We start from the raw sequence: 12,433 nt of genomic DNA on the forward strand, positions 1-12,433 counted from the left end.
GCTTGTACAAAAGATTAGGCCGGTGTTGGGAGGTGCTGGGGGGATCACTGATAGGGAGCTTTCCCCCCATCTGGGTGGGTTTTCCCAGATCACAGTCATGTTCAAAGACATCGTTTTGCTCCACAGTGAACTGTGTCCCTGTAAATGACAATCCCCTTCCCAAACCCTCACCTCCCTGTTACACCTCCTAGGCTGGCCTTTCCCACACAAAGGCTTCCCTGGGAAGCTCACAGCCTCTGGCATATTGCTTGATTCCTTCATTCCAAAGAAGTTAGCCAAATCCACTGTAAAATTGGAGAGACAAGCCTTGTCGAGAGCACTGACCTGTGGGAGCCCCTGAGCTCTGGAGCCAGGCCTGATGCTGTGTGGTCTTGGCATCAGGCAGAAGTTAAATTTTCAGTGGCGTAAGTGGTTGTAGTTCTGTCAGAGCTTGTTTACAGCAGTGGTGAGTTGGGCTTGGGGTGATCAATCTGTTGGTGTCCCCTTTGCTAACACAGAGGTGAAGCTTATGGTGGTGCTAGGGGGAGTAATTAATTAGCCCATAACATACGCTGCAGAGGACAGGCGTGTTTGCTAGTCTAGATTGTGCCATCTCAGGACTGTGTTCCCTTCTTTTCCAGAATTTTCCCTCTGTTTGGATAACATAAATCCGAGGGAGGCCCATAAGGCAGCATGTGAGAGGTGCAGCAAGCAGTAGCAATCACAAATCTCTCCCTCAGTAACATGCAAAAGCCACTTTATCCCCCTGGAATCTCTGAAAACAGCTCCATCCAAATCCAGAGCACTTTCCGTTCTCATTTCTGTTCCTTTGTCAAGCAGGCAGTTTTCAGCAGCCCTGGAGGACCTGAACGAGGCCATCAAGCTGTGTCCTAACAACCGTGAGATCCAGCGGCTGCTGATGCGGGTGGAGGAGGAGTGCAGGCAGGTGCAGCAGCAGCAGCAGCAGCAGCAGCAGCAGCAGCAGCAGCAGCAGCAGCAGCAGCAGCAGTCACCACCGCCACTCCCAGCAGAGCCAGAACCCGAAGCCCAGCATGAAGAGCTGTATTCTGTGCAAGACATCTTTGAGGAGGAATACCTTGAGCAGGATGTAGAAAACGTTTCCATTGGCCTGCAGACAGAGTCCAGGCCAAACCAAGGGCTGCCCATCATCCAGAGCCCACCTCCATCTCCAGCTCACAGGGACTCAGCCTATATTTCTGGCTCACCTCTTGGCTCTCATCAGGTCTTTGATTTCAGGTCCAACAGCTCTGTGGGTTCACCAACCAGGCAGGGGTACCAGTCCACATCTCCTGCTCTGTCTCCGACACACCAGAACTCACATTACAGACCCAGTCCTCCACACACATCCCCAGCTCACCAGGGCTCCACTTACCGCTTCAGCCCCCCTCCCGTCGGAAGCCAAGGGAAGGAGTATCAGAGCCCACCACCATCTCCCCTTCGCAGAGGCCCCCAGTACCGCGCCAGTCCCCCCGCAGAGAGCATGAGTGTTTATAGGTCACAGTCTGGCTCCCCAGTCCGTTACCAGCAGGAACCCAGTGGGGTCACCCAGCTCCCCGGCAGACCCAAGTCTCCGCTATCCAAGATGACGCAGAGATCCTTCCAGATGCCCCAGCTCCCTGTGGCCGTGCCACAGCCAGGGCTGAGGCTGCAGCCAGCCAAGGCACAGATCGTGAGGAGCAATCAGCCCAGCTCTGCCGTCCATTCTAGTACTGTCATCCCAACTGGTGCATACAGCCAGGTTGCCCACTCGATGGCCAGCAAGTACCAGTCATCATCAGGGGACATGGGGGTCAGCCAGAGCCGACTGGTCTACCAGGGCTCCATCGGGGGCATCGTGGGTGACAGCAGGCCCGTGCAGCACGTACAGGCGAGTCTCAGTGCCGGAGCCATCTGTCAGCATGGAGGGCTGGCCAAAGAAGACCTTCCACAGAGACCATCCTCAGCATACAGAGGGGGGATGAGATACAGCCAGACACCTCAGATTGGGCGAAGCCAGTCCGCCTCCTACTATCCGGTGTGCCACTCGAAGCTTGACCTGGAGCGTTCTTCCCTCCCGGCCAACCAGCTGGGCTCTCCAGATGTGTCTCATCTCATAAGAAGGCCCATCACAGTCAATCCCAGCGAAATCAAGCCTCACCCACCGACTCCAAGGCCTCTACTCCACTCTCAGAGCGTTGGCCTCCGCTTTTCCCCTTCCAGCAATAGCATCTCCTCCACCTCCAACCTGACTCCCAACTTTCGCCCCTCTGCTTCAATTCAGCAAATGGAGATTCCCCTCAAGCCAGCCTACGACAGATCATGCGATGAGCTGTCTCCGGTCTCGCCCACACAGGGCGGCTACCCCAGTGAGCCAGCCCGTTCCCGGACCACGCCATTCATGGGAATCATAGATAAAACTGCTCGGACTCAGCAGTACCCCCATCTCCATCAGCAGAACCGGACCTGGGCTGTGTCATCAGTGGACACTGTCATTAGTCCTACGTCTCCTGGCAATCTGCCCCAGCCAGAATCCTTTAGCCCACCCTCTTCAATCAGCAACATTGCCTTTTATAACAAAACCAACAATGCACAGAATGGCCATTTGCTAGAGGAGGACTATTACAGCCCCCATGGGATGCTGGCCAATGGGTCCCGAGGAGACCTCCTGGAGAGAGTCACCCAAGCCTCCTCATACCCCGACGTCAAGGTGGCAAGGACGCTGCCCGTGGCACAGGCCTACCAGGATAACCTGTACAGGCAGCTCTCCAGGGACTCCAGGCAAGGGCAGACGTCCCCAATCAAACCAAAGAGACCATTTGTGGAGTCTAATGTGTAAAAGACACTTGTTGGAGTGAGACCTTCATGTTTTCAGCACACACTTCCAAGCTTGATTTCCATGCATATTATTATAATTATTATTATTTTTATTTTTATTTCTCTTGGGTAGCTACATGACCAAGTTTCTCCGGTACTTTATGTGGTGGTCAGACAGCCATGCACGTGCTCCAGCCCTTTCGTTCCCTAGCTGACTTTGAAGCCAACATCAGCCGAGCCAGTATCGTTTGCCCAATTCCAGCAAAGTTCCAACCAGGATATCTTAGTCCATGGTGCGGGGTGGTCCAGAGATATCCCTACGCAGCAGGAGGTAACCAGCTCTTTTTCAAGAGACAACTGCCGTGGATTTAGATTGGTTTATTTTGTTTCAGTGATCTCTTACTCAACTCTGATGGGAATTCCTAGGGAATTCCACAAGAGCCTTTCCCAAGGCTGCATCCACAGGTCCCCGTGCCAGCCAGGTCATTTGGCTCTTTGCCCCAAAGAGCAGATTGCCCTCGGTAATGTGATTTAACACCAGTAGCTATGCACAGTACCCACAACACCCGTCCTGATTCTGCTGGTTTACAGCGCTTTCCTTCCTTATTTAACTTGTCATCGGCCAGAAGGCATGGGGATCACACAGCACTTTGCTGTTTTCCAAGTACCTACCAGGTGCCCTCACACTGATCTCTTTGCTCTGGGGCATTTTACAAGCATTGAAGGATTAAGATTGTCCCATTGTTATGTGTTTTAATCAGCCAAGGGAATTGGCCAGGAACCTCTTGTGCATGAACTGGGATTGCACTAACTTCTTCACACTGTTGGCAGACTGCACCTCACCCACAGCATTTGCATGGGGCAGGTTAGTGTTGGGGCCTTCCTCTGGGGGGCATTTATCACTTTAAAGGAAAAGCAAAAATCTGACTTACGAAATGATATTCAAAGAGGAAAATTGCAATTCTTAATTTTTTTACATTTTTTATTATGAGGATGTAGAACATGGCATGGTGGTCTCAAAAGAGGAAGGGTCTTTCTGCAGTCCCAGCCCTGCAGCATCCCTTCCCTCTGGCTCACTCCTGACAGGGAGCAGGGGCTGTAGCAAGGGCTATGCTCCTCTAAGGTCCTCTGTTCCCGCAGTCCTGGAAAGGGACACCATGTTCCATATCTGTACATGGTGGAGACCATGTGTTGCTTTTTGAGAATCTGTAGTTAAGAGAGACCTATTTATAATTTATTTATGTTATCTATTTCAGGACATTTTCCAGTTTGGGTTGGGTTTTTTCTATTATTTTCAGTTTTGTAATCAAATGCAGGTCACATCAAGACGGCATGAAAAGCAGGAGCCAGTTCCAAAATCCTTTTTATAGGATTTTCAATAATTTTTCAATTATTTGCTGAAAATTTATTTTGCGGTGCGGGGAAGAACTTCCTTTACTGATTCCTTTATTCCTGGGTGGGTTTGTAATCTGCCTTTTCCGTTCCTGAGGGTGAAGGGGGGGATGACAGGAGGGAGAGTGGTAACACTGTAGCTTGTTTTAAAGCAAACTAGTGCCTGTTGCCCAATGCCAAACCTCACTCATATCAACTCTTGGGAGCAATTCAGTGCTGAGCGGGGGAGCAATACCTTCTGGGGTCTCCAAAGGGCTACTGCGAATCGATTGCAAGACTTCTTGAACCAAATCATGGGCTCCGACTGGCACTGGTGTGAGTGAGCATACCCCAGCGCCACGTCATTGCAGCTGCACCCATTCACACCAGCTCAGGACAGGGTCCACAACTCTTTAAGCAAACCCTGGCTTCGATGGGGCTTTTTTTTTTTCCCTGTGTGTGGCTCAGCACATCTCGTTGCTATTTAATTGCCTAATTTGCTCAGAGCAAGCTGGGACATGCACACCTTGGGCCAGGGGAGACTTGTGTCTCATAGACACATGGAGAGCATTTGGAAGAGGGGGTTCCTCTAGGAGTTTTGGCGATTTTGGGGCTCTCTTGGGGCATTTGGTCTTTGCCAAAGCCACTATTTGGATTGAGGTTGGTGTTTTCTTCCTTGAGGTGCAACCCAGTGCTGACTCTTTGCTTTATTCCCAGGGCTCTGTAAAATGGAGGGGCTGGCTAGGACCCCCTTGATGGGGTGGGTCCCCCTTGGGGACACCCAGCTCTGTGCACTGTTTCTCCCCTTACAAATGGAGTGTGATGGTTTTCTTTCCTCTTTTTTGAAACAACATGCTCTGTTTTGTAAGGAAGAACCAATTTCTCCTCTGCACTGCATCCCACACACCCATAGCTGGGAGACATATCCTGGGTCTGGAGCAGCATCAGTCACTTTGCTCAGCACTTCACATCCTCCAGCTTTCTGCCTGAGTGAGTGGCTTCCTACCTTTAGTTGCTTCTTTGAAAGGAAAAGGTAACCCAGTTCAGCCCTGTCCGTGTTTTATCCGGCTGAGTGAGACCCGCTGTGGCCATCGGTGGCTCCTCTCCACTGCAACGCCAACAGGGTGGTCCAGGAGCAGTAACAGGAGAACTGCCCTTGCTTTGCTTTGCTTTTGCTCCTCACTGCCTTGTGCTCCCAGTCCTGTCCTTCAAAGTATCCCCTCACAGTACTCCTGTGTGTAACTTTTCAGTTTCTGAAGATGTTTTAAGGGAAAGAGAAAACAGTTCACACTTTTAACACAACCACAAATTTGAAGAAGGCTTGAAACACTGCGGCGTGCAGGTTTTTTCACAATTCCACGTGTTACATTTTTCACAGAATTCTTGCACTAATGGTTTTCCATCTGTTCTCTCTGTAAATGGGTGCACTTTACTGTTTGAATTTGTTACTATGATAAATACTGGATATTTAAGCGTGAGTAGTGTCTTCATTAGAAAATAGCAAAACAGCTCATGTCTCTTAGTGTATTTTTAAAAAAAAAAAGAAAAAGAAAAGAAACAAAGCAATGAATAATAACATTTATAGCACAAGAACTGACTCCTGTATATAAGCATCAACAGATTGAGTAATTTTTGAATACAATATTATTTGCAGTGGTTTTAAAGCACTTCCCCAGCAATTTTCTTAGGGACAGTCAAGGCAGGATGGCTGCTGTGGTCACCGGGTGGGTAAGAAGCACATTTCTTCCTGGAAAAGCTGTTCTTGCTCAGTCCCCTGTGTCTTCAAAGTCATGATTTGGGCTTTGCATGAAGAGAAGCAGAGGTCATTCCGTGTTGTGCTGGCATGGCCCCATTGGGCTTGGGAGAGCACAAGGTCAGATCTCACCCTGAAGGCCCTTCATCCTCTACTCTTAGATCTAGGCCACACTGTGGGATCACACTCAGTTTCAGACAGTGTGCCGTTCTGTACATCTGTGCTACATATTTAATTACTCTTTGAGTAGTTAAGATGCAGGACAGTGCTGCCAGCTGGTGCCTTCATGCCCTCCTAGCTGCAGTGGTACCACTGGCAAGCCCCATCTTCGAGCAAGTAGGATTTTGGGTGCATCTAGTAAAGCAGGTTCTTGATGACATTGAAACTCCAGTTTTAGTTCTTGGGGTGCATGGGGAAGGCAATGCCAAAGGTGATGCTGGAGCTGACTCCTTTCTTTAGCCAGCTTTCCCACCAGGTGTCTCTCATCCTCACCTCTGGCTGCTCCGAGACCCGAGTGTGTTGCCGCCGAGCTGGAATCTTCCCTCCCAGCATCAGGTGTGGGTGTCTGCCCCATCCCTCAGTGGAGATTCATTGGCTCTTGCTTTCCTCCCAGGTCAGGAGGATGTTGTGGTCCAAGGGGAGGGGACACCCACCTGCTGAGGGGTCTTCAGGGTCCCCCCAGCCAGGCTGGGAGTGGCATCAGAGGGCTTTGGACATAGTCTTGAGTGGGCATCAAAGTGCTTAGGAAAGTGAGGGTTTTACAAAGACAGATCCTTTAGGATCGATCTCCAAAGAAGGCACAGCCTGAGCTGCCTTCTCTGTGTCACTGTTTGGGAGGACTGTGCTGGCTGCAGCAATCTGAGATGTGTGTCTGTCCATCTGTCTGCTTGCTGTGGCACCAGTGCCCAGCTGGGTCTGTCCAAGCACTGAACTTTTTGGTTATTTTTCTTTAACCTGGCTGTAAAGAAAACCATGTGGCTGGTGTGAACACATGAGCGTGCGTATGCCAAACACTGGAGTTGTACTGGGATTAGGTCTGGAACCAGGGTGGGTAGTAAACTGGGAGTAATTCAGGCCCCTTTACAAAGGTTGCTGTATATTCAGGGTTACCCAGGAGAAGTTTAGCTAAAACCGAAGTGCCAGCTCCGCCTTACCTAGAGAACCAAGCAAGCCAGCGTGCCTGCTCGTCCTCCGCCTTCCTCGTCTGCGGGGGTCCACAGTGAGCTGTCACGAGCTCCTTGGTGGTTGTACTTTGCTGTAGTCTTGGGAATTCAAGATAACTCTTCTGCCGGGATATTGGTGTTTACCCAAGGGCTTAGGGGAAGAGCTGCTGTACCTGCTGGGACCTCTGCAAATCAATGCCTTCACCCCGTGCCAGCTGCGCTGCGCAGGCTGGTGGGGGGTGTGTTGGACACAAAGCACAATGGTTGAAAGTGAATCTGCGTTTTTTTCAGCTTTGTGTGAATAATTGCTGGATTTTCATTCAATCAAACTCTTTTTTCTAATATAAACCACTAAGGGCTCAATTCTTTAGCAAGATGCATTCATGTCCAACTCCTGACTATACAGCTGGATCTCACCACAACTGGTACAGACCGACCCAAGAGGAGCACAGCAAGCACGGCCGTCACCGGGAAAGCCAACAGACACCCAACCCACCCACCGTATCCTTCCTCCTGCTCATTTTCTAACTCACAGTACTGGGGAGGCAGCAGCCGGGTCCCATCTGAGGGGATTGCATCCCGTGGTTGTGAAAACAGAGGGCTGCTTTGCCAAAAGACTTTGTCCCTTTGGGTGATGCTGTCCAGGGATCCACCTCCCCAGCGGTGGGGAGGCAAGTCAGGCTCGGGATGGGTAGGTGGGAAAGCCTCGTGCCCATGGAGCTGGATCTCCACAGTTCTGCCTCACTGTGCACTGCTCAGCCAGACACTGAGAGCAGCACTGTGTGCTACATAAAGTCCATTGTGTCACTACACCGATAACCCAGAGACTCGTGTGGACTCTGCCAGTACTGCCGGGCTCATCCCTGTCCAGCCTTTTCTTTGCCATAGTGTTGCATTTAGTGTTCCATCTCCTTTCTGTCTTCACATCCAAGAGGCTCTGAGTTGGGTACAAACACGTCCAGTACACCCACCTTGGGCTTTGTACAACTCCCTGGTTGCCATCCTCTGAGACACTTGCTGGGAAGATCTTTAAGACACTTAAATTTTCCTTTAGCTTTTCTATAATTCTGATGTAAAGGACTTCCTCTCTGTACAGTATATTATCCAATGCATGTTCTGTTCTCTGATATATTGAACACCACACAGTTGTGATATTGTGCAGTGGGAAGAGCAGCCCCTGCCAACAGCAGAGGCCTTCGCCTCTCATCTCTAAGGAAAGAAGAAAACATATTTTTTCCTTTGCTGTATTTGCTTGAGCAGAGTTTTCTTGTCTGTACATGTGAGCTGTGAGATAGATGTGAAAAGTTCAAAAGAATGCATTTCCCCCCCCCAATGTATACAGATTGTAATCTGTACAATGAAAACTGTATGTATGAAAAAATGTACTTATTTATAAATGGTTAACACTTGGAAATTGTGTCTGGGCTGCTGTTTTTCCCACACTGGGGTCAGTGAAGGAGTGTTCTGATGCTTCTCAGTATGGAAATGATGGTGTGAGGGTTGGGTCTCACAGTCACTGCATGGGGGTGGGGACAGGGACTCCTGGGAACCACCAGGAGCAGGAGGCGACAGAGGCAGCATTACTGCTGCCACCGGCAAAAGGCATATAATAATATAGTGTATAATAATTATAACATCCAGTGCATGGCCAGAGCCTGGAGATGTCCCCCTGGGGTCCTTCACACAGCCACCACTGAGGTCTGCAGTGCTGGACAGGACAATCCCACCCCTAACATCCACCCGTCCTCCCTAGCCCCTCAGGCAGCTCCTCTCCCGGCCACCCTTGGGATGTAGGAACTCAAGGGTACCCCCCAACTGTGATGGGAGGGGAGTCAGGAGGAGGACAGGGTTAGCTGCAAACATTTATTAGGTTGGGAGCATTCACTGAGCAAACACATGCATGGGGAGAAAACACTTCAGACACGAAGCTGCTGAACCTGCACAAGCATAGGGTCACTCCTGGAGAGCCCTTTAGGGGAGCGTCCCCCACAAGTGGCTATGCTGGAGGGTGAGGGGCTGCCAGTGAGTGGGACATCCCGGGGGGGCAAACATCCCCTCTGCCCACTGGGAATAGGCCATAGGCTTTGGCTGCCCACAGTGCGGAAATCTCTGCTCCCACTCCCTGTCCCCAGAGCAGAGAAGAGCCTGGAGACCCCTCTCCTTCATGCCCCTGCCAGCCCCTGCCCTGCCCACAGCACTGCCATTCCCACAGAGCTGGGACGGGTTTGGGGGTCACCAGGGGCTGGGGAGGGGAGAGCTAAGGATGATTAAGGCCAAGCAAGGCTGAGTCCAGAGGGCATCATTGCACCAAGCGTGTCCTTCCCCAGCTGTTGTCATCACCCAGGGCTGGGCAGAGATGCAAAGCACCCGGGACAGGGTGCACAGGAACATTTCAGACGTCACAAGGAGCCCATGCTGGAGACCCGGAGCTGGGGATGTCACTGGCTGCCACCACTGGGGCTCTCGCCCTCTGTCAGGGTCTTGAAGTCCATGGACAAGGCCATCTCCTCGGCCAGTGGCGGGCGCTTCCACTCCTCCCGTGTCAGCACGTAGCACACCACCAGCCCGAAGGCCACCAGCAGCACCCCCAGGGTGTTGGCCAGGATGCCCTCGGGCACAAAGTGGCTATAGGAATCACTGTGGGGGTGGAGAGGGATGCTCAAGCCTTAAGAGATGGGTGGCCTGTCCCTACCCTGCCTGGGACCCTCTACTCATCCTCATCCTCATCCTCATCCTCATCCTTCAGACACACACCTTGGGAAAGGTCCCTTCCCCCAAATCAGAGCAAGAGAGGAATGTCGGTGTTTTGCTCACTTTGAGGAGGGACACTTGGTGGCAGCAGATGAACCTGGTGGCACAATCCTGTACTAGGGCTATAGGCAGCCCAGTACCCTCCCTGCCAGAGGGAAATGGCTCCTGGAGTGCCCCATAGCCCTGTCCCCACAGTGCTGGGGCTGTGGGGACCCCAGTGTGCAGCTGGGGCCATCTCTGTGTCCTCCAGCTGTGAGGGCAGAGGCCTTAGGGACATGAGTGTCCTGGGTGGTTCTGCAAACACCTGGACACAAGGAGGTGGCACTGGGCATTTTATCGACATTCCCGAAGAAAGCTGTTGCAGGATCCAGCCCCTTGTTAAACATCATCTGGTAAGTGACTCAGCAGCAGCAGAAATAAAGGCCTCGAGGGGAGATTTAAGAGCCACAGATTGAGCAGGGACTGGGGCACCCCTCTGCTGGAGGTCTGGGGGAGGCACACCCCCCACCCCAGCTTGGTCACCCACCTGATTTTGAAGAGGAGCATCTCAGTGATGCCCAACAAGCAGGACGTGATGGAGAGGATGAAGAGGACGATGCCAAAGAAGATGTGCTGGGGCTTGTACTGTCCTCTCACTGAGAAGGAGGCACCAGGGAACAGAAAGAAACCACAGCCCAGGAGCCACTGTGGGGACACGGGGATGTCACAGACTCTGCGGAGTCCCTTCCCTCCCGGGGGGCCAGGAGCTCCCCAGCCCTCACCTGCAGGAGGTAGAGCACAAAGGCAGCCATGCCACACCAGGAGTGCAGGCTGTACATGTTGGGGATGCCCTTGGTCCGGTGCGACTCAAAGACAGCGATGATGCCTGCAGAGAAGGGCCTGTCACCCACCACCAGGGCCACATCCTGCCCAATCCACCCACCTCAGCCCGGCACTCACCCACGAGGGCGATGACCAGTGCCAGGCCGTGGAGCAGTGCGTGCAGCGCCTTGGTGGAGCGCTTGGCTTCATGCCTGAACACCCGGTACACGAGGAGAGCTGCACAGACAGGGTACATGAGCATGCACAGGGATCCCCCACCTCCCTGGGTGGCACCCAGCATCGCCCAGTGATACTGGAGCACCTTCCCCCTGTCTTTTGTCACCACTTTCTCCCCTTTGTTCCCTGCCCAAGCACAGCTCCAGGCTTTGGAGGCTGCAGCTGGGACAGGGCACATGTCCCACCATCCTGCTCACCGTCACCTTGGAGGAACACCATGCCCAGCACCATGCACAGGGGGTGGGCGTTGAACTGGAGGGGGCTGTGCCAGGCCACGCCGCCCCGGTAGCGGCCCAGCCAGGCACCTGTGGTGGCCAGGAGTGTCAGGCCCAGCAGCTGTGACACGGCCACGTACGCCGAGAGCCCGGTGGGGCTGGTGGGCGGCGGGGCCCCGTCCATGGCAGCCTGCAGGGACAGAGAGGAGGGGGGAGCGAAGCCACAGCGGCCCCAGGTGACAGCAGGTCCCGGCTGGCCGGACCTCGGGTAGGTTCTTGCTCCGAGCAGCGTCCGGCACGTCCGCTCCACCCTCACCTGCCACGGAGCCAGACGCTTCCTGGTCTCGCTTCGTCACCCACACCTGGAGGTGGCTCCCAGCCGCCACGGCACACCCACCCCCGTGCTCCTGCACCTCCTGCCTGCTCCTGGACTCCTGTCCAATCCTCCTGTCCCTGCCTGCCTGCTCCTGTCCTTTTTACCAACCCTCCTGCCCCTGCCTTTGCCCCGCCTGCCCCCTTCCTCCTGCCCCAGCCCTCCTGCCACAACCGTCCCTCCATCCGTACCCCTCCATCCTTGTCCCTCTGTGCCTGTCCCTGCCTCCATCCTTTTCATCTCCATCCCTCCAACACTGTCCCTCCATCCCCATCCCTCCCACTCCCTGCCCATCTCATGTCCCACCTTCACCCCCTTCCCAGCCCACCCAGACCCCCATAACAACCCCCAAACCCTGATACAGGAAGGCAGTGCAGGGGCAAGCAAGGGACCCCCTGCATGACAAAAGCAATGGCCCTTGGGGACGTGGGGCTGAGTGAATGTCTGTGCTGGTGCGGGGGACAAACACGTGGTGTCACCCAACCACAGCTACACCAGAGACCCTTCCCATGGCCCCCACAACTCACCTGCGTTGTGCTTTGTGCTGGGTTATCCCTCGATGGGTTAGAGCCACCTCCAGCACTGTCACAGCCACCTCTCCTTTTCCCTGTCACCCAGAGCCAGCTGGTCCTAGTCCCAGGGTCCAACGTCCCCACTCTGCCCCAGCCCCGCTGCACTGCCTCTGGGGAGGAGCCCCCTGCCAGCTGTGGCAGACGGACCCATGGTGCTGCCAGGACCGGGGGAGCGTGGAGAAGGGGAATGCATTAAGACCACGCACACACTTTATTCCCAGCCACCTTTATTGGATCAGCCAGATAAGTGGGTTAAGGGAATTGGTTTATCCCATTAAGTTGCACTGCAAAGGCCGCCTGTGTCCAGTCTCACTGCCTGGGGCCATGGGGTGCTCTGTGGGATGGGAAGGGGGACCAGGCTGGGGGGGACAGAAAGAGGCACTGGCTCCCCCCATATCACAACA

General features: G+C 53.5%; 2 protein-coding genes across 5 annotated transcripts in view; one reads left to right on the plus strand and one right to left on the minus strand.

Annotated features, from left to right (window-relative positions):
• Positions 1–8,494, plus strand: part of TANC2 (tetratricopeptide repeat, ankyrin repeat and coiled-coil containing 2) — a 196,517-nt gene extending 188,023 nt beyond the window's left edge. For all 4 annotated transcript variants that reach the window (XM_068996358.1, XM_068996359.1, XM_068996361.1 and 1 more), the window contains one exon: positions 820–8,494. In XM_068996358.1, the coding sequence (XP_068852459.1) occupies positions 820–2,815 (1,996 nt within the window). In that variant the 3' untranslated portion in view covers positions 2,816–8,494. The remainder of the gene's footprint in view (positions 1–819) is intronic.
• Positions 8,495–8,929: 435 nt separating this feature from the next.
• Positions 8,930–12,066, minus strand: CYB561 (cytochrome b561). The gene is made up of 6 exons (XM_068996427.1): positions 11,985–12,066; positions 11,067–11,274; positions 10,771–10,869; positions 10,593–10,696; positions 10,358–10,515; positions 8,930–9,717 (listed from the first exon to the last, which is right to left on the minus strand). Exons 2-6 carry the CDS (start codon positions 11,266–11,268, stop codon positions 9,519–9,521), a joined length of 762 nt encoding a protein of 253 aa, XP_068852528.1. The 5' UTR covers positions 11,269–11,274; positions 11,985–12,066; the 3' UTR covers positions 8,930–9,518.
• Positions 12,067–12,433: the final 367 nt, after the last annotated feature.

Source organism: Aphelocoma coerulescens, chromosome 27 (assembly GCF_041296385.1).
Source record: "Aphelocoma coerulescens isolate FSJ_1873_10779 chromosome 27, UR_Acoe_1.0, whole genome shotgun sequence".
In the NCBI taxonomy this organism is placed as follows: domain Eukaryota; kingdom Metazoa; phylum Chordata; class Aves; order Passeriformes; family Corvidae; genus Aphelocoma; species Aphelocoma coerulescens.